Source organism: Falco biarmicus, chromosome 14 (genome assembly GCF_023638135.1).
Source record: "Falco biarmicus isolate bFalBia1 chromosome 14, bFalBia1.pri, whole genome shotgun sequence".
Classification (NCBI taxonomy): domain Eukaryota; kingdom Metazoa; phylum Chordata; class Aves; order Falconiformes; family Falconidae; genus Falco; species Falco biarmicus.
Window position 1 is genome coordinate 11,332,777 of NC_079301.1, and position 20,760 is coordinate 11,353,536.

The window sequence follows — 20,760 nt, forward strand, 5'->3', positions numbered from 1 at the left end:
TGGAAACAGTTTCACGGGGGAAGAGACCCCCCGCGGGCAGCGAGGCGCGGCTCTGGGTGGCGACCGGGGGCGCTTATGTGCCGCCTGTGCGGGGGCGCCGCGCCCCATCCCTTCCACCGGTTGGGCCGCACGGCCCCGCAGCGCACCGGTGACGCCGGGGGCCGGCTCCTCGGCACCCCGCGGGAGCGGGCGGTGGAGCCCACGGCCCCCGTGCGGCGGCGCTGCCCGCCGGGCCCCGGCCCCGGCCCCGGCCCCGGCCCCGGCCCCGGCCCCGGCCCCGGCCCCGGCCCCGGCCCCGGCCCCGGCCCCGGCCCCGGCCCGCCCCCGGCCCGCCCCCGGCCCGCCCCCGGCCCGCCCCCGGCCGCCTGGCTCCGCCCGGCGCCGCGCCGCCCCAGGCCGCCTCCGCTGCCGCTGCCACACGGGGCGGGGCGTGCGGGCCGGCGGTGCTGCTGGAGCCGGGGCCGTGCGGCGGGGTTGGGGCCGGGCCGCTGTGCTGGAGCCAGCGGAACCGGCTGCGGCTGCTGGCGGCGGCGGCGGAGCGGCGGCGGAGCGGCGGGATGACCCTCAAGTCGGGGCGCAGCGCCAGCGCCGGCAGCATGCGGACGGCGCTCTCCGACCTCTACCTGGAGCACCTCCTGCAGAACCGGGCCAAGCCCGAGGTGAGCGGCGGCCGGAGGGCAACGTCCCGGCCAGCCCCGGCCCCCCGCAGCGGCCGCCCCCCTCTGCCCCCCGGCCCCTTCCCCGCCGAGGCCGGGCAGGGGGCCCCGGCGCATCCCCCTCCCATCCCACGCCCCTTGTGCGCCCCGATCCCCGCGGGCCCGTAGCCCAGCGCGCTGCGCCCGGCTCAGGCCCGGCAGAGCCCCCGGGGCATCCCGTCCGTCCCGGACGTCCCGTCTGTCCCGGACGACCCCTGCGGGGGCGGGAGGGGGGCGCACAGACACGTGCCCTGTATGTGGCCCGGCGGGTCCCGGGAGCGGGGCCCCTCCCCGGGGGCCGTGGGGTGCCCGGAGGAACGGTCCGCCGGTGCGGCCGGGCGGGGAAGAGGCAGGGTGCAGGGGAGGAAGGCTTCAGCATCCTGCCACCCAGGAGCTTGTGCTTGTTTTGCTGCAAAGTTGTAACTGGTCTGAACTGGAACTGCCTGTCACATGAGCTGATTCGGCTGCTGAGCAACCTCCTGGTCCACAGCGTGGGCTGGAGGGGTGGCGGTGGGTCCTGGCCTCTGCGAGGGGGGATGCAGCCAGCCCTTGGCACAGCTGCCCTGGGGCAAGGAGCGGAGCTGGGGGCTGTGTGCACCCCGCGCACCCCATCTCCAGCAGGAGAACAGGCTGCACCAGCCATCGCTGTCCTGCTGGGAGGGCTTCTTCCTCAGCTGGTCTCGTTTGGGGTAGCTTGGGTGCAACTGGAGCAAGGTCAGCAGTTCCCAGTGCAAACACCTGGTGCTTTTCTCCCACCAGAGGTTTTCAGCTTGGAACAGGAGTCCCTGATGGAGCCGTGGCACAGCGTGCCTGGCCTGGGGTTTCCCTGTGGCTGTGGGGAGCCTCTGGAGAGCGGCGAGGAAATTTCCCCGAGTGCTGACTTTGGCCCATCGTGTTGGACACTACAGCATCCAAAAGAGGCTTGTCAGATCTGTCCCACACCAATGGTTCATGCGCTTTTTATGGCGCCACCCCAGCAGAGTGCCTTAGAAAAATATAGAAGAAAGGCTTTTAAAGCGGCTGCTGAGAGGAGCTCTCCCATCCCTCTGCCTGCAGGATCCAGGCAGAGGGCCTGCCTGGCTGCAGGCAGAACAGGGACAAATTGACAATGGCAGAGGGCCATGGAGAATGTAGGAGCTGGCCTACAGCTCCCTGGCATTACAGTATATTTATTCCGGTATGGATAGAGAGAGATGGCAAACCGGGATCTGCCTGGGGCCTTTGAAGAGGAACTCTGTGGGGCTGGCATGCAACTGGGGTTACGTGTCCCGAGCTTGCCAGTTGCTCATGCGCCGATCCCCGTGTTGCATGTGTGCAGAGATGGTGCTGGCCCACGGAGGCTGTGGGCCCCTCTGTGGGACAGTAGGGACATCGCCAGCAGCTCTTGGGAGGAGTGCTGGGTCCAGCTGGGTGCTCCTTGGCTGGAGTCAAGCAGGGCGGCCGGGAGGTTTCTCTTCCCCATTTCCTCTGGCAGAGCCACGTGCTGGGAAGTGCTGTCCTGCATTCCTCCCATGGCGGCAGGACATGCAAACCCTCAGCACGTGGAAGCCATGCTATGGCTAGAAAACAGCCAAAGTGGAGGAAGCCGCTTGCCCTCTTCCCTTGAGCCCCACCACATGCCTGCATATCTTCTCTTTATCTCCCAACTGGCAAATACAGATTACCAAAGAGGTGTGGGCTTTTATTCCCAGCTGTGCACCTGGTTGGCAGGGTGACCTTGGGCATGCCCCCTTATCAGCCGTGACTCAGTTCCCCAACTGTAAAATGGGCAGCGCTTGTGACCTTTGGGAGTCTTGCTGAGAAAAGGAGGGTACTTCTGGAGAGAGCTGAGCCTGAGGGCGCAGAGGGGACGCTCTGCTTCCCTGGGAGCAGTGGTTCCTAGCGTTCAACCAGCACCAGAGCAGACTAAGGCCACGGGTCCCCAGGGACCAAATCCTGAAATGACTGTGGGCACAACTAGTGGTGGAAAGCCAAGCAAAACTTCTGGCCTTGACCAAAATGAAGTGGGGAGGGCTGGTTCCAACTTTTTAATCTCAAATGTGTTTTGCCACGTTCCAGTTTGTAACAGCTGCAGGGGAAAAAGTGTCTTGCAGGGCTTGTTCTGGAGGGTGGGGATGGAGCTGCTGGGCAGCTCCTCAAGATTTCAGTGTCATGGTTTTACTGACTCTCCCTTGGAGGTGACCGGTTTCAAAAACACATCTGGAAGGCTGCATCAGCCTTTCCTGGTGGAAAGATGGTGCCTCAGCAAAACTGACTGCGTTCCCTTGAAAATCTGGCCCTTCTCCATTGCAGCACTCCATGATGTGCAGTCAGTGCGAGGGCACACAGAGCTGGTGGCATCTTCTGGCTTCCACAACTGCTTGTATCTCGTCTATTTCTCGGTTCCCTCACTGCGACCTGTTGGTGTTGCCAGGCCTTTTCCCAGCGTCAGCAATGTAATTCTGTTTGATTAAATGTTTGGGTTTTTTTAAAAAAAACCACAAACACAAACCCCACAACAAACTGGATTGTATTTCTGGAAGGCTTCTTGGGTGAGGTTGCTCCTGTGGTTGTGCTGGCAGACCTGAGAAGGCAGTAGCCCCCAGCAGAAGGCTGGGATGAGTTACTTCTAAATGTCCACGTGGCTGTTGTTCCCCCAGCCTGATGGAGCAGCCTAAAAGCAACTTCCAAGCTCTTTTTTTTTTTTTTTTTTTTTTTCTTCTTTTTGACTAGTTTGCTCTTTTTACACGTTGCTCTGTTTTTTAAGCTGTACTGAAAGCATGATGCACACATCTGCTGGACAGCGGGGAGGCAAGGTTGAAGCCCTAGAGGGATGGAGGAGAGGTTACTGGGCCAGGACATCCCTGCACTAAACAGTGCCTCATCGTCCCTGCACACACCCACAGTGATTATAATGTGAGGGGTGATGATTCCTGAAGGGAGCTGGGATTTTGTTGCTCGCTGTGGGCAGTGGAGCATGTCTCCCTGCCAGCTGAGAGGGTGATCCCAGGGGATCACGCTCCCTCCTTCCCTCCTGTATCTGGGCTGCTGTTCTTCAGGGGCCCAGTTGCCAAAGCCAGCGGTGTCTGACCTTTCTCCACATGCTTGCCAGGGAGCCGTGCTCTTCCAAGGTCACCCGATACTGAAGTCTCTTGGTTAGACCAGCAAGGAGAGTCCAGGAACCAAACCACCGAATGTGCCCTTTGCACTACAGTGCTGCTTTCCTCAAGTGCTGCTTCAGCCTTCTGCAAACAAGCTGCCCAGTTAATGTTTGATTTGCCTGGTGGTGTGCAGTCCAGCTGAGCCAGCACAGCAGCAGGAGAAACCCTGGCAGATGATGCTGACCCCACCTGGGGACAGGATACCAAGCCCTGGGGTCCTCACCAAGGATTGCTCCAGGCTCGCCAAATTCCCTGTTGGCAAAGGCTGCCCAGGGAGCTGGCACCCTTCCCTCAGCCCTGGGATATGGGGCAGAAATCTGGAGTCTTGAGGAAAGCGCAGGCAGGGAGCTGGGGTGCACCTCTTTGACCCATGGAGCTGGTGGCTCCTCTGCACATTGCCACCTGGAGCAGGATTTGTGCGTGAGGATTTGTACCCTCGCCAGCCAGCTGCAAGGCACCCGTAGGACTGCTGAGCCCCCACTGGGGCTGTCCCACCCTGCCCAGCTCCCAGCAGCCCTACTGCACAGCTCAGCCCCCCGCCTCCTTGCCCCATGTCTGCCCACCGCTGGCCCCAGCAGTGATCAAGCCCAGGGCTGTTCAGACCTGGCAGTGGCTGGTGGTCGTGGAGCCAGCTCTTAGCAGCACGCGCGTAAGTTTTCTGCGAAGCGATGCATAAGTAGCAGGGTCTGGCCCGCTACCAGCATGACCTGAAAGCCTCTTGAGGGCACAGGCTATGCCAGGCCAAACCAGCTGAGAGTGTGGCAGCTGCCAGGATTGTGCAGCGCAGGCGATCTGGCTGGCAGGCTCATGTGCACGGAGCATGGGAGCCACACACGTCTCCAGTCTCTGGCTTCTGGGTATCCAACACTGGTGCTGGAATCTGCCACCCCGTGGGTCCTCGTCCTCCTTGTGAGCCAGACATTTCCCCATCCCCATCCACCCAGTGCAATCAGCAAAAGCCCATGCCATCCCAGCCTGGCTCTGTTTGGCACAGGGAGCTGCCAGAGGACCCTGCTGGGTTCAGAGCTGTGACTGGTGGCTGTCCCCAGGCACAGCAGCAAGTCTCTGGTGACAAGGCTTGCTCTCTGGGAGTCACCAGGGTGACACTGGTGCTGTGTCAGCGTTGAGGGCTGGGTGATTTTCTCCAGCTCTCAGCAAAAAGCAAAGGTCAGGGCTGGGAGGCTCAGCTGGTGGGGATGGTGGAGATGGCAGGGGCAGGAACTCCTAGCCCCTGGAGCAGACTGTGCTGTGTCCTGGGTCATCGGGCTCTGCTGAGCCTAGGGGTTTGAAGCCAGGGATTGCAGAGTGTAAGGGTTTCCCAAGGCATGACCAAGATAAGTGTGATCTGTGCTGACTCAAACCGCTTTATGGGCACTTTGGCCTTGGGCAGGGCTGGAGAAGTCCTTGCCCTCCTCTTCCTCCTCCCACCTCTCTCCTCAGGACAGCCAGCAGAATGGCGCAGCAGCAGCATGCCCAGCTGGGGCTGGCAAGCCAGGCTGGGGGGCTGCGAGTCGCTCTTCCTTCCACCCCACGAGACCTTGGCCCAGGCGCTGCTCTGGGCTGAGATTCAGCTTCCTCCTTCGTTTGTGAGTCGTTGGCAGCCAGAGCCCACACAGTTGCCTTTTTCCTCTGAGGAGGAAGTCGGTTGGCTCTTTGAAGTAGTTGGCTTAAAAATAAATCACACATCTTCCCTGTCACTGCAGCACGGGCACTCAGCTCCCTGTGCCCTTCCTGCGGGCAATGCCCATGGCTCTATGCTGATCCGTCCCTCTCTGCCAGCACCAATCCTGCTGGCCTGGCTAGTCCTGGCTCTGCTGCCCCTGCCTTTGGCTCCCTCCCTGCTTTTGGCCATTGCACAAGGCTGGGCCACTGTCTCAGCTCAGCAGCACTCCAGCACATCCCTACCAAAGCTAATTTTCTTGTGGTTTAGTGCCATGGCTACACCCTACTAGCAAATGCTCTTCACCCCACTTGCACCTGCACAAACCTCCCGGCGGCGTGGCTGGATCTCACCCCTTGGCAGCACGGGGCTGCAGCCCCTTCTCCGTGCCGGATGTCTGCGGTGGGTGAGAGCAAGCCGGGGCGGCGGGATCAGGCTGCTGCTTCCCCAGCCACTGGCACAGGCCCAGCACTCAAGCCAGCTGCTGGCAGGTGGCATGCAGGGGGAGAGCGTTGGCTCTGCCTGGCTGGGCATGGCATGCCACCTCGCTGGTGCTGGGCTAAGGCTGGCGAGGACCTTGCTGGGTGCCCCTGCAGGTTTGCTGGCTGTGGCTCCCAGTCTGGGCGCTGCTGGGAGGGAGGGTGCCAAGCTGCAAACTGGGCAGCAAAGCCGGCAACCTGGTGTGGAGCGGGGCGGCCAGGAGGGTTTGCTTTGCCTTGCAGGCCAGCGTGGGGATTTGAGCGTGCCAACAAGGCGGGCAGGGGCTGCAAATCAAAGCTGGCCTGGGTTTCGCTGGGCCAGCACCAATTTGGGAGAGACTCAAGGGAAGTCCACTGCGCTTGGCGGCCAAACTGGCACGTCTGCAAGCTGTGTGGAGATGTTGCCTGGCATGCCCAAGGGGTGTAACAGGACTGCACCAGGCTTTCTCAGACTGGGGGATGGCAGCTTGCTTCGCAGTGTCCCTGCTGTGTGGCAGGGTGGGTTTGGAGATCTCTGCCCAGGACCCTAGGTGTGCTCCACCTGCCCCGGGTGCCAGCGTCTACTGAAGATGAAGAACAAAGGTTTCCCCGTGGCTGAAAGCCCCTGCTTGGCTTCCCAGTGCCAGCCAGCATGAACTGGCCCATTGCTGGGAGCTGGGGAGGGAAATGGGGATTTTCTGGCTGGCTTGGGGAGCACGTTGCCTTCAGTGCCTGGATGTGGACCTCGCTTTGCACTGTGCTGGTTGCTCATTGATGTAGATGAGGAAAGGTTGAACTTGCAAACTGAGCAAGAGCAGAGCCTGGCCCCAGTTCTCAGGGGTCAGTCCCAAACTGCTCCGTTCACTCAGTGAAGCTGTCCTGAGCTTTATGCTCTGCAACAAGCCAGCTGTGGGCCAAGTGCTGCTGCGACGCACCGTTAGTGTTTGGGACTTGTTGCTGCAGAAGACGATCAGCGGTGAACTCCTTTGGCTTCTGATACCGGTAGCCTTTCTGCAGTTTTCTTACCTCCTGTGTTTCCCAGGCTAGCTAACTGTAGATCAAGCCCGCAGTCACATCGTCAAGGGTGAAGCTCTCTTGCTCTTTCTTTTCTTGCTGTCCTCTCCTCCAGCCTGTCCTCCTGCTGTGCCCCAGGCACCCTAAGACGGTGGAGTCGCTCAGCCCCAGAGCAGGGAGCCAGCACTCCCTGGCCCCGTTCAGGTGGAGCCCCTAAACCCCAGTCTCTGTTTTGCCCCGACAGGCCGTCACTCAGCCCATGAATGCCATGACTGAGGACATTTACACCAACGGCTCAGCGGCTCTGGGCAGCCCCTCCCACAGCAATGGCCGTGAGGTGCGGAAGATACGCCTCGTCCAGTTTGAGAAGGTCACGGAGGAGCCCATGGTGAGAGTTGGCAAAATCCCAAAGCCTTGTGGCACCCAGGGGGGCGGAGGGGCAGGTAGAGCCTTGCCAACGGGCTGGCCTCAGGGGAAGCAGGAGATCGCTTGAGATGTCAGACATGGGAGGAAGGTGCTGGATCCTGCCTCCTGCCTGGGGACCTGGAGCGAGCCCCGTTAAAGAGCTGGGATGCTTGTGCCAAGAGGAGCTGCAGCAGGCTGGGCTGGCCAAGCAGGGGGCTTCCCCCTAGCCACTGTACAGCCCACCATGGACACAGGCCTGGAGAGGACTTTGCTGAGAGCATGGGAGCTCTCCCCTCCAGTGAGCAGTCATGGATTTTCCTGTCTTCCAGGGAATCACGCTGAAGCTCAATGACAAGCAGAGCTGCATGGTGGCCAGGATCTTCCACGGGGGCATGATTCACAGACAAGGTAACAAGGCCCGTGTAGAGGCAGTGTACGGATTCACATCTACAGCTGGTTTCTTTCCGTGCAGAGATAAGGCAGCCCCCAGCACTGCTGGCTTTCCCCTGTGACGAGGACATCTGTGTCCCTTCCTCCACTAGCAGTATGTCAGTAGCTCAGGGCTTGCTGGTCTCTCTGTGTGGTTGTCATGTTAATGCACTGGAGACTTTAGGGAGAAATAAAGGACTGGGGGAAGGGCTCTCCTGGAAAGGAACCAGAGACCATCTGTCTCCATCTCGTGATGGGGTCACTGTAACAAGAGATGGATCGTACCCCAGAGATTGCAGGGAAGCTCTTCCCGTTCCTAAAGTGCACAGGTGGGACAGACTTGCTGTGGGTTGGCTCTGCAGACCTAAAGAAGGTGCCAAAAGAAATAAATAGGTGCTGTTTTCTGGTTTTGGGTCTTGCCAAGGGGGCACGGAAATGAGACGTTCTGTGCTTAGAAGAAGGGGCCCCTTTTCCAGCCCTGGATCCAAGCGGGAAGTCTGAGCTTACCCCTGCCAAAATAACCCAAGAGCCATTCCAATAACACTACTGGAGCCTGATTTATAGCAGGGTATCTGAGGCTGTAATCTGGCTGAGTATATAAACTGAAACCACAGAAAGTCAAGAATGCTTGTGTGAAGGGCCCTGTAAGGAGGCTGTCATTTGACTTCAGGTGAGGTGCTTGGGTTTGGGTAAACTCTGAAACAGGTGCTTTGACCAGTCTAAAGCACGGAGGGACACACAGTGGAAAGCAACCCGATGACCTTCAGACTGGATAAAGTGTGTGTGTTGGATAGAGGGGGAAGAATCCATTCCCCTTGTGCTTTAGTCCCATGTGCTTAGGTGACATGCGTGGCTCCACAAGCATTGTCCAGGCAAACACAGCAGCGTCCAGGCCACAGCTTGCCCAGGGGGTCGGGAGGCTGGTGGAGCTGTGTAGTTTTGGTGAGCGGATCTTGTCCGGTGCTGCATTTTCATGTTTCTCCTGTTGCTGGCAGGCTCTCTTCACGTGGGTGATGAAATCATAGAAATCAATGGGCAGAGTGTGAGCAACCACTCGGTTGACCAGCTGCAGAAGATGCTGGTAGGTATCTGTGCTTGGCAAGGCAGTTCCCAGGAAGGACCACTTTGGCCTGCAGGTGTGCATGCTGGCCGAGCATTTATCCCCGCCTAGACGCTAGAGCCAACACACAGCCGCTTGCAGCAGTGTGATGTGGCAGGAGCCAGGGCCACCATGTCGGGGTGCTGTAATACAGCCAAGTGCCGGGTCTCTGTATGCAGCCTTGGTGGTCTGGCCTTGCTCTTTGTTTCTGCTCTTTGTTTCTGGCCTCCTGACAGCAGCTACAAAGGCTGTTGGCTGGGTCCCTGACATGTGCTGGTGTGTGTGGGGTTTGGAAACCACCTCTGCTTGCCAAGGCTGGTGTGCAGCTCCAGCCCAGTGGCTGGCTGCTCCTGCAGGTCACCTTGGGGCCATTTTCCTGCTGCTGAGGTCACGGTGTTCCTGCCAGGCCCTCGGTAGAGACAGCTTTGGACAGGGTCTCAGACCTGCCTTGGAGTCACACGCTGGGGTCATCCTGATTCGTGTCCAACACGTGGTCCTGCAGACACCCACCAGCAGCCTAAGCAGGAGGCCTGCCCCTGCTGCAGTGCCGTTGTCCTGCCTGGTGACAGGACATCCCTGCTCCAGACAGTAGGACCAAGGAAGATCTTGTCTTTGCCTCCTGAGAAAGGTGGTGGCCCAGGAGGCCCCTCCAAACCTCCAGATGTGGTTGTCCCCATGAGACCATGTCGGTCTTCTGAAGCATGTGGCGCAACAGTGCATCTGGCCTGTGGCAGGCAAGGGAATGCTGTGCCTGTAATGTCACCAGGAGGGCAGGAGTGAGAGGCCGGCATAGAGGGGACCTGGCAGAACCAGCCTCTCGTCCCGGGCTTCCCATGGGGGCAGCCAGGCCAGACAATACAGGTCTCCATGTTCGTTCTGGTGATGCTTAGCAGTGCCCACAGCCAGCCCCTTGTGGGGGTGCTGGTGTCCCCCCATGTGGATGGGACAAGTATGGCAAAGTTATGCTGCCATGGCGCTTAGCCCAGCCCCAACAGAGGTGTTTCTGACCAGGCTGTGGTGCCCCCCAGCCTCACAGCATGGCTGGGGCCCCCCAAGAGCCTTGCCTTTGTGGGTCCTGGCACTCAGCAGCTCCCCGCACAGGTTGCTGCTGTTGGGCTGCCTCCAGGCGCCGCCTCCTCCAACACTTCTTTCTCCCCTTTGTTCACTAGAAAGAAACCAAGGGGATGGTCTCAATAAAAGTCATTCCCAACCAACAAAGCCGCCTCCCTGCTCTCCAGGTAAGTGCAGCCTCCAGACCCGTGGGCTGTGCTGGGACATGGCTGTGGGGCCGGGTGGGACCAGAGCAAATGATGGGGAACCAGTGCTGGGGAGAGAACTGTGCTGAGCCAGGGGAAGGACGAGGGGATGGCTGCCTGGTCACCTTGTCTGAGCTGCTAGAGGGTGAAAAAGGCCTGTCCTGTGCTTACATTGCTGCAAACAAGCAGATTTCGGCCCTGTCTGGATGTCTTTACCCAGTGTGTATGTAGGAATGTGGGCCTGGGATGCCCAAGCCACAGCCGTATGTGTGTGTGTGTGGTGTTTGGTGATGGGAAAGCAGCAGCACGTGCACCCTAGGAAGCACAGAAGCTTCCTGCCACCTTCAGAACTGCAGCCATTAGAGCCACATCCCCATGACAGGGCCACAGCAGCACCTTCAGGCGCAGCACTGGGCTCTTGCTGCTCCCCACTGTCACTGATGCCCGGTGCATCAGCTGCAAGGAGGGTGACGTCGGTCCGGATGCCACCAGCACGCTTGTGAGCAGTGACTGGGAGGAAGGAAGTGGTGGGGGAGAGGAAGGCAGCTCCTTGCACCTGCTGCCACTGCCAGGGTCGGGGTGATGTGCTGTGGCAGGGGGTGACACCTGCCTGGCTTTGCCTTTGAAGTCCTGCTGTAGCGAAAATACTTAGGATAGTAGGGAAGGCTGGCTCCTGTGCCAAGACGTCAGTGTGTAGTGGCTGGGATGCTGTCCTGTCTCTGGGTGCAGGAGCCAATGCCACCGCGGTGCCCCCTGTCATGGACAGGCAGGAGTGGGAAAGCAGCTCAGAGGCAGAGGAGGTGGGGGCTGGATTGTGCTGGAATGTCCCGGAGGAGTCCATGTCACCCTTTTTCCTTACCCAGAGAAGCTGAAGTCTCTGAACGTGGTGACAAGTGAAAACTTTCTGTTTCTTGCTCAGCCCAGGCTGTTCCCATCCCAGCTCAACCAGCCTTGCCTGCGTTTATTAAACACGGGCCTGTGTCTGCCCTCCCCTGCTGTCCCTCTGCCCTCATCCAGCTCAGTGGCAGGGGAGAGGTTACCTCTGGCAAACAGAACACGGTTGCTGGCTCACACGAGGCTGGCTGCGGGCTCAGGGAAGAACACGGGGACAAACTCCTTCCCAACAACAGCTGTCCTCCCATTGCTGTGTCCAGGGTTGCCTGCATCTCTGCTTGTTGCGGTCCAGTGCCAAGCGTGGACTTGTGATTATGTTTCAACTCCTGGATCCACATGACCACCTCCATCAGGGCCTGGCAGGCAGGATGGTGCAGGTCCTGGCATCACGATGCCCCCTGTGCCCTGGCTTGCCCCGCAGCCTGGCAGCCAGCCACGCTGAGGCCACCTGAGTGTCTCTTGGTGCAGGTCTGCTTGGGAGGATCCTAATGAGAAGCGCTGAGCACTCGGGGCTCTTAAGGTCATCTCCAACCTGTTCCCAGGCACAAACCACGGGTTTTTGATTTTAAAGACTATGGCTTCTCGTGCTGGAGCCTGCTCGGTACCTGAGCTTCCATGCCTAGAGAGGGGGCTGGCACAGGCAGGCAGGTAGCTTGCATTAGGAGCTGGCCCTTTGCAGTCCGCGGGTGATGGCCAGAGCTGTCTGATGCTAATTGGTGTGTGGGAGTCTTTCCAAAAGTGACCTGGCTGTGCCTGGCTTGGGGTACCAGGGCTGTGGGAGCACAGGGCTCCAGGAAGGTGCCTGGGCAGCGCTTGCTCTGTGTCCCGTGTGTGTTTGTGTTGACGACCTGCTTCCCTGTGCCAAAAGAGTGCTTTCAGAGCAAGCATCAGCCCTCATCCTGAAGGGAGATTCCGCTCTTCTTTGTCTTCCATTGTGAGAGATCTCATGTCCCAGCTTGATCCATGTGCTCTGCTTTTCTGTCAGTGAAAGGGAACCATGTGTGTGTCCTGCTGGCCCTGTGCCTCCAGCAGCACTGCTGAAGGAGGTCATACTGTAGGAAGCTTTTAATGTGGAAAAAGTACAGCATGGTCTACCCTACCCAGGGAAAGATGACTTTCCAGGCTCTGCCTATCATGTCTGAGGACAGAGCATAGACATCACCCTATGTGAATCCCTTTGCCCTCTTGCTACATACTGCATTTCTGGGATAAATAACTTGATAGGGTTGTGCTGAGGGAAAGCCTGCGTTAGCATCAGGCTGGGTCTGATAGTGCTGCTTCCCTGTAAAAGGAACTCCTGCTGGTGGCACGGCTGCTGGGCAGCCCCAGGCACACTGCCGGCTCCGGGCTAACTGCCCTCCTGAGTGACCCCAGAAGTCTCAAACAACAGGGAGCATCCGTGACTTGTGGGAGAGCCTGCAAGACTGCACCGTGACTGGGGGGGGTCCCAGCAGCCTCAGGCCCACAAGACAAAAAGAAGCCAGGAGGGGAACAAGGGCATTGCGAGGTCTGTGCTTGGCTACAGACTTCGTTCTCTAAAGCCTGCCTTCTGCTGCCCATCCTCCCTACCCTGCTTTGGCTTTGCCCCAGTGTTAGTCCTGACCTTGCCAGGTGCGCTGGCCAGAGGCAAACTGCAGCTGCAGCAGCGTTTCACATGAGAAACTGTTCATCCAGGCAGCAAGAGCAAGCAGCAGTACAGAAAACACTGGGTGCACATGCGTGGTCTGCCCCACCTCCCAGGGGTAGGTGACTCTCATCCATCCTGTTGCTCTCTGATGGTTTGTTCTTCCTGAACAGCCTTCCTGGAAAACAAGGTCCATGTGCACAAGCCGCATGCCATTTCTCTCCTGACCTTACAAAGATGCTCGGTGCAGCGAGAGCTCAGGGGCGCCTGGCTGCCTGCAGGCTTCAGGAGGGCTGGCAGCAGAGTGGGCTGCCCCAGTGGCACTGCAGACTCCCTCCCAAAGAGCTGAGGGAGCAGAAGGGACAGGGAAAGGCCACTTTCTCATACCTTCCTGGTCTCCAGGGCTTCCCCGGCCCCAGGAGGGTAGTGCAGTGGCCTGGGAAGCAGCAGCAGCAGGTTTCCAGTTGCAGCTATGATGAACGTGACATTGCAAGAGTAGCTGATAGAGGCCAGGACAGACCAAGGAAGGGACTGGACGTGACACTGCAGCCTTGGCTCCCTGAAGGCCCCGTGCCATGCAGGGGAGTACCCAGTGCTGGGGAGAGGCAGGGCACAGCCGCTGGGGATTGAGAGTGGCCTTCCCTGGTGTGCCCAGGACATGGGACTGCAGGGTGCACTGTGGCAATGGCTCCCCTCTGCTCACCCCACTGCAGACCCCAGTTGCTGTGCACTATGTTGGTCTGAGTGGTGGGACTCATCTCCAGCTGGCTCAGCTCACCAGCACTGTGAAGCACCCAGGGGACCGTAGGGGGGCTAGATGTCAGGGTTCAGGCACCAGCTGTGGGGCTTGCAGGCCTGCCTAGAGGCAGCAGCTGCTTCACTGGCATCTCAAAGATGCCAACCTCCTCCCTCCCTCCCCCGTCAGCATGTCTCACTGCAGCTCCATGCCCAAGAGCTTCCCCCAAGACTTTCTTCATCTCCTTTCTCCCTGCCCTGGCCTTGAGGGGCCTGGAAAGCAGCAGGGGCTGGGGTCCCTCCTGAACCAGGGACCTTGTGCCTCACTGCCGGGGGATGCGATGTGGGGCCGGGAGCTGGACATTACCAAGCTCAGCCAGCCTGCGTGGCCATGCTGACTCCAGCCTGCTCTCTCTTTTGCAGATGTTCATGAGGGCACAGTTTGACTACGACCCAAAAAAAGACAACCTTATCCCCTGCAAGGAAGCAGGGCTCAAGTTTCAGATTGGTGACGTGATTCAAATCATAAACAAGGATGACAGCAACTGGTGGCAGGGCCGGGTGGAGGGTTCCTGCACAGAGTCGGCGGGACTCATCCCTTCTCCGGAGCTGCAGGAGTGGTAGGTCCCGGGATTTGACCAGAAGGGCTGGATCTGGGAGTGGAGGCGGGAACAGTGACCACATGCTACCAGGAGTGTGACCGTGTTGGGTAACACCAACATCACTGCTGGGAAAAGGAGGCAGATGTCCCCTTCATCTGCCGCAGGGTGAGCCTTTACCTGTCCCAGTAGCTACCCTGCTGCTCTTGCCCTTGCATGTCTGAGGGACAATTCCACTGCTCCCCAGGGCTTGGGGTGACAGCTGGACCATGGTGGGTGGTGTCCTCCTCTCTCGGCAGGCGTGTGGCGAGTGTCACCCAGTCCAGTCAGAGCGAATCCCCAAGCTGTAGCCCTTTTGGGAAGAAGAAGAAGTGCAAAGATAAATACCTGGCCAAGCACAGCTCAAGTAAGTGTGAGCAGCGCAGTGGGCTCCAGCCCCAGCCCCGGCCATCACTCCTGCCTCTGGGCAGGGGCAGGTCTGCCCTCCATGGGAGTCAAGACCAAACAGCCCAGCTGCGTTGGCGGCGGGACCTTGGGCAGATACCCACAGCTGTCAGCCTGAGTCCCTCCTCCGAAGTCCTCCTGCCCCTCGGGTGGCCACAGCCGTGCCCCTGTGCAGCTCTGTAGTGCACAAGGCTGGGGCTGGCTCACATGGGAGCCAGGCACCAAGTTCCTGTGCTCTCCGGTGGTGACAATCTCCAGCACTCCCGGCCCTGAGCTCCCTGGGCGGCCAGCCTCCCGGGCCTCAACCCCACGGGCTGTCGGGTATAGGGCAGGCGGCGCTGGCTCAGCAGCTGGGGAGCAGCCCCGACCGCTTCCCACAGCTGCCAAGCCATGGCCCTGGTGGGGCAGGGAGCTTGCCCCTCAGCCTCCCGCTGCAAACACCCCGTGCTAAGCATGGCCATGCCCTGGGCCGGCAAAGGCAGGTGCCTGAGGACACGCTGGCTCGTAGCCCGGCCTGCAGCTCCAACCAGTAACAAACAAAGCTGTAAATCAGAAAGTTAAATAAAGCTCCCCTAGCAGCAAGCTCCCCGCAGCGTCCTGCTGCTTCCCCACCCAGCTCCCAGGTCCTGCTGTCCTGAGCAGAAATACTGAGCGAGAGCAGCCCTGGCTCCTTCAGCAGCCGCTGGTCCAGCTCCCCAGCACCCCCTCCACACCTCATACACTACTGGCTGCTGCCCTTTTCCCCAAGCAGCTAAAGAGGAATGAGCTCCCAGCCCAGCCTTGATCGCTCCCCCCATTTGGCCCGAGGACCTGGCTTTGGTCTGACACGCGTGCAGTCCTGCTGCCGCTGCTGTGGCTGAGCTGGCTCTGACCACTCACTGTCTTGTTTCTCCTCTGTCCCAGTTTTTGACCAGCTGGATGTGGTTTCCTATGAGGAGGTGGTGAGGCTGCCTGCCTTCAAGAGGAAGACTCTGGTGCTCATTGGTAGGTCCTGCCCCAGGCATCCTCCACAGCACAGGGGCCGTGTGTGACAGGTTCCAGGGGGAACCCGGACTGGACAGGGGCTGGGCAGCGCTGCTCTTCAAACCCTAGTAAGCTCTGGGGAGCTTTTCTTCTGCCTGCAGTGGTCACCAAGCAGGCTGACCTCCTCCATGCAGCATTGTGCATGGTCTGGCACCTGCACTGCAATGCTGAGGTAGGCTTAATTCAGGAGTTTCCAGCTCCTAAGTATCTTTATGGGTAATTTTTATGAAAAACAGCTGTGGTCTGCACAGCTGCACCAAACACTCCCATGCTGTGTGTGCTGAAAATTTGTTGGCAGACCCCACAGGCATGGGCAATCCAGCCACTGCTCAGCAGACACTGGTCCTGTCTCCAGTTAAGGCAAGGAGAACTTCTTCCAGGGCTGGAAGACACCAAAGACCAGCTCAGAAAGCAGATCCTGGACAAGGCCCCAGGAACTCTGTACCTTTCCTCAGACCCAGAGCTGTGGAGGGACCCCAGCATCTCTTGCCAGGCTTCTCTGAGCCCAGCTCCAGCATCCATCCCTCCTTCTCTGCAGGGGCCAGCGGTGTGGGGCGTAGCCACATCAAGAATGCTCTGCTCAGCAACAACCCGGAGAAGTTCATGTACCCACCCCCATGTAAGTACCCAGCTAGGGTGAAGGGCACAGCACACGATGCATTTCCTCTCACCTCCTTGAGCCAGGACCTTCTGACGGCAGATGGGATGTGGGGAGATGTTCCTCCAGCACCACCAAGCCCGTGGTGTCAAAGGCCACCATGCAGGGCACTGTAGGGCCTCCCTGCCTGCTGTCCCACAGGCTGAACCTACCCACAGATGGCTGCAGGGCTGCTACCACCTGCATTGCAGAGATCGCTTTTCACATCCCAGTGGCTTTCCTTGGCCTGGCTGAGTTCCTTACTTGTCCCAAGCAGGAAGGAGTTGAAAGAGGATGAGTACAGCCTAGTCTTGAGGCATACAAGGTCTCCATGCCCTAGCCCTATGCTCAAAAAGGGAAGGCAAGATGCTCAGGTCACCCAAAGGAGAGGCTGCCCATGCTGCTCTGTTCCCCAGACCTTCTGGGGGCTGGTACTCACCATCTCCCTCCATCCCCAGACACCACACGCCCCCCGAAGAAGAATGAAGTGGACGGGAAGGACTACTACTTTGTCTCCACGGAGAAGATGACCCAGGACATCTCAGCCAACGAGTTCCTGGAGTTTGGAAGCTACCAGGGGAACATGTTTGGCACCAAGTTTGAAACAGTGCACAAGATCCACCAGCAGGACAAAGTCGCTATTTTGGACATCGAGCCCCAGGTAGGGAGCAGGGAAAGGAGTGGGCAGGACAGGGGCTGCCACAGACTGAGCTACCTGTGTGCTGGCTGTGACTGTCCCCGTCTTCCCCAGAGCGCTGCCCACCTGCCCGTCCCAAAGAAAAAAGCCAGGGAGTGCTGGGTGGCATTTCTGTTCCCAAGACGTGGGTGCGGTGAGGGTACTCCCCATCACGGCCAGGGCCAGGCTGCTGTGGGAGTGGGGGTGCTGGGCCAGCATGGGCCTCACGTGGGGTCCGTTTCTTTTCTCCATCACCACGTGTATGGGTGCTGCTTTGCAAAGTAGTGGTTGTATCCAGTAGCCAGCTCAGAGCAGGGCTGCAGATGCCCCCATGTCCTCCCCTATGAGGTGGAGGGGAAGCCGTGCCGGGACCCCTGCTCCAGCGTCAGCTAACTGCCCCCATACCACCCAACTGTCCCCAGGCTTGGGAGCCCACCCGGAGAGCCCATTGCCCCAGACTAGGGGTGGCCCCTTTAGCCCACCACTGCATCATGGGCACCATCGTCCCCTGGCTGGGGGGCAGCATGGGGTAGTGGGGGACAGGAGCCAGCCGCCTGCACTGACTCCAGCCCTGAGGCATGGCCACGCTCTGGTAACTACACCTCTCTCTCCACAGACCCTGAAGATTGTCCGCACGGCCGAGCTCTCCCCGTTCATAGTCTTCATTGCCCCAACAGACAAGGCAGAGCAGGTGGGTGGCAGGGCAAGGCTGAGTCTCCCTCCAGCTGCACTTGCCTGCCCACGGCAAGAGGGCAAGGAGACTGCTGCCGCAGCCTAGGGCACTCCCCCCTGCTCTACATCAGCTTCTTCTGTCCTGCATTTATTTTTGTGGTCCAGGAGAGCAGGGCAACTTCCTTAGCTCAGGCCTGAGAAACAGAAATTGGTGATTCCTGCAGCCATAGACTCTCTCCCAGATTGCCACCCCCCACCAACCATCATCCCTGCAGCATAATCAGCCGCTACTATGTAGTGGGGTGAGTGGGGTGTACAGCCCAGCACCCAGGGCCATCTCCAGCTGCAGCAGCACTGCAGAGCAGGTATCCTGCCATCAGCTATACAAACAGGACACACAAACAGCAGCTCCATTCATTTTTTGCCTCATTAAGATGCTCACCCAAAATTAGGATGAAAGCAGCACTGATGCCTCAGTTAACTCACACAGTGCCAAGCACAAGCCACATGCTCCCCTGACAACTAACCTCTGCGGGGAGGTGGGAAGTGAGGGGAGAACAAGGAAACCCACAGAGGTCCAGTGCAGGTGGCCTTCCCTGGACTCATGGCCAGCCAAGGCCACCTCTCCCACCCTATTTTTAATAGGCTCTCAGGGTTTGTAAAGCTTAAGGTACAGACAGTTTCCAGTAAGGATATTTACGCAGCCTCCAGATCAAGCATTGCACAGGCATTAACCTGCAGAGGATTGTAAAGCCAGGTGCAGCAGGCTGGTGGGGGAAAAGAGGGGGCCAAGTGTCAGGGCAGAAAGAGCAGGTGGGCAGCAAGCATGCTGCCCCCCACCTCCCTGCCCCATCACCCCCTGCTGCCTCCAGACAGGAGTCAATTCCTGCCGCAGTGGGCAGGGCCAGCCTTGCTGGTGCAAGCACTATATATAGCTAGTTGCTGCAGATCAGGTAACTGCTTACTAGAAGGGATGCAGCAGAGCCAAAATGTGACCCAGCAGAGCTCACATGACACAGGCAAACTGCTTACTGCTCTCCTGTCTTCACCAAGAGCTTCCAGGTGACACACAGCAGAGCTGCAGCAAGCGCAGCACCCCAAGCTTATCCCCCTGCCACCCCTGCACAGAAGCAGGGAGCCACCTGCACTTCAAGCTCCATTAGGGAGATAGGTGGAAACCGGTCTGGACTTTGCTGTTGAAGGCACAGCTGCCTGCAGGGACACGCTCCTGGGATACCCCAGCTAGCTGGGGAGCTGTGCATACTAGCTACCCCAGCAGGAGAGGGCAGGCAGCTTTTGCTTTTACTGTGAAAAAAATAACTCTATCCCAGCCAAAACCAGTAGATGGAGGCTGGTCCAGCTCTGCCAGCCATCACTGTTCTGGTCAAAAGCATTTTAAAGATAAATATGAGACCAGGTAGATCTGGCCTCACTCTTAGCAGGTAACCTGATGCTCCCAGCATTGCAGAGAAGTCCAGCGAAACCCCAGAGACCCTCTCCCAGAGATGACACACCTCCTAGCTTGTCAGACAAGCTGCAGGGATGCTCTGTGCCGATACTTGGCAACTGCTTGAGTTGTTTTGGTGGTGGGAGGGAGTTTGCCTGTTGGGGTGGGCTGTGAAATTCCCCTCCTCCCCAGCCTCCTGAAGACACTCTCTTCATTTCTTGCAGTCAGAGGCTTTGCAGCAGCTCCGAAAGGATTCAGAGAGCATCCGGAGCAGATACGCACACTACTTTGACCTCTCACTGGTCAACAATGGGGTGGAAGAAAGCCTGCAACTGCTGCAGGAAGCCTTTGAGCAGGCCTGCAGCTCTCCTCAGTGGGTACCAGTCTCCTGGGTCTACTGAGGGGGAATCCAGTCCCAGCCGCTTCCCATCAACCATCCTGCAGCCATGGGGAGAAACCTACTCCTCAGCTTCCCCTGGTCCACACAGCCCAGCACAACTCCCTTCCTCTGCTGCTCCATGGACATGGTCTCAATTGGTTGACACATGCACAGGGTCTCCGGATCTCCTCTCCCTGGGGGAATATAGGACAGGGGTTGCCCAGGGGATGGCCACCTCCCAGAGCACTGCAATGCAGTGTGAAGTTAGAGGCTACAGTAGAGCCCAGGGCACCCCATTAGCTCAGAGCACAATTCTCCCCCTCACCGGGCAAGGGAAAGCAGTCAATCTTCTGGGAAGTCCAGCCGATCTTCTCTGAATCAGTCCCAAGGGAAACACAGAGCAGGGGTCTTCCAAGGCAGATCTCCCCCTGCCATTGCAGGAGTGCACACTGCACCACAAACACCTCGAAAGCCTGGCTGGTGTCCACAAGGCTTCATGCCTGATCCCACGAGAGCTCCTACATCCAAGGGTTTCCCCTCACAAATGAGAAAGAGCAGAATAAGGCAACCGTGGATTTGACAAAGGTGGCACAGAGCGTGCCACCTACAGGCAGGTCTCCACATTCTGAGGTTGGAGTTTTCTGATTCACTCTGTGCAATTCTTAATGTAAAAACTCACTGTATTTAAATTCTCACCGTGCAGCTTGGATTGTTACTGCCTGGCCAGAGAAACTCAGTAGCAGCTGAGGAAGTCCCATGGACCTAACCCCAGAGGGACAGTTCAATGGGTAAATTAGATCCAGCCACAACTATCTGTTGCATGCAGTAGAAATAGTGTCTCTACAAAGATCATCCAGGCATGCCTTTCCAGAGTAAGGTGTCTTGCACACTGTATGTGAACATAAAAGCCACCCACAAAGGGGTACCTCCTGCAGGAGTACACTTGACGCACAAACCCCACTATGATCATGTCCAGGAAGCACCGTGGCTCCTGGGCAAACCATAGCCATCATTTAGGTGAAAGAATCTCATTGTGTGTTCAGCAGTCAGCTAGCGGAAGGGGGTTAAGAAGTCTTGTGCAATTTTTTACAGATGCCAAAAATAAAATCTGTTGACGTGCAATAGGGACCTTTGTTCTGATCCACTGCAGGGAAATAATGAGCAGCAATAAATGTGTGCTGAAACACTGCTGTGACTGGTGTTTTACCTCTTGGGCTGAGCACTTGCTCACAGCTGGAGGTCTGTTCCCACCTCCCTGACCCCAGCATACTCGAGGTTAGGCAGGCCAGGACCAAACAGTCCCTCCAGCCACCATCAGACCTCTCCGCACACATCCATTTGGGTTTTGCCCAAATGGAAGGTGGCCCCTAAGCACCTGCAAAGTCCTGACCAGCAACAAAGGCCCCTCTAGTGATGGTCCATGTCAACAGGACCACTTCATTGCACCAGCAGCTTCTTCAGCAGAGTAGCACAA

At 58.5% G+C, this 20,760-nt stretch overlaps 1 protein-coding gene across 1 annotated transcript; it reads left to right on the forward strand.

The window, feature by feature from the left end:
• The first annotated feature begins 417 nt into the window (after positions 1-417).
• Positions 418-20,474, forward strand: MPP1 (MAGUK p55 scaffold protein 1). The gene is made up of 12 exons (XM_056360044.1): positions 418-659; positions 7,212-7,355; positions 7,702-7,780; positions 8,797-8,882; positions 10,070-10,138; positions 13,833-14,029; positions 14,308-14,414; positions 15,356-15,436; positions 16,014-16,094; positions 16,571-16,773; positions 17,405-17,479; positions 19,132-20,474. Exons 1-12 carry the CDS (start codon positions 558-560, stop codon positions 19,306-19,308), a joined length of 1,401 nt encoding a protein of 466 aa, XP_056216019.1. The 5' UTR covers positions 418-557; the 3' UTR covers positions 19,309-20,474.
• The last annotated feature ends 286 nt before the right edge of the window (positions 20,475-20,760 follow it).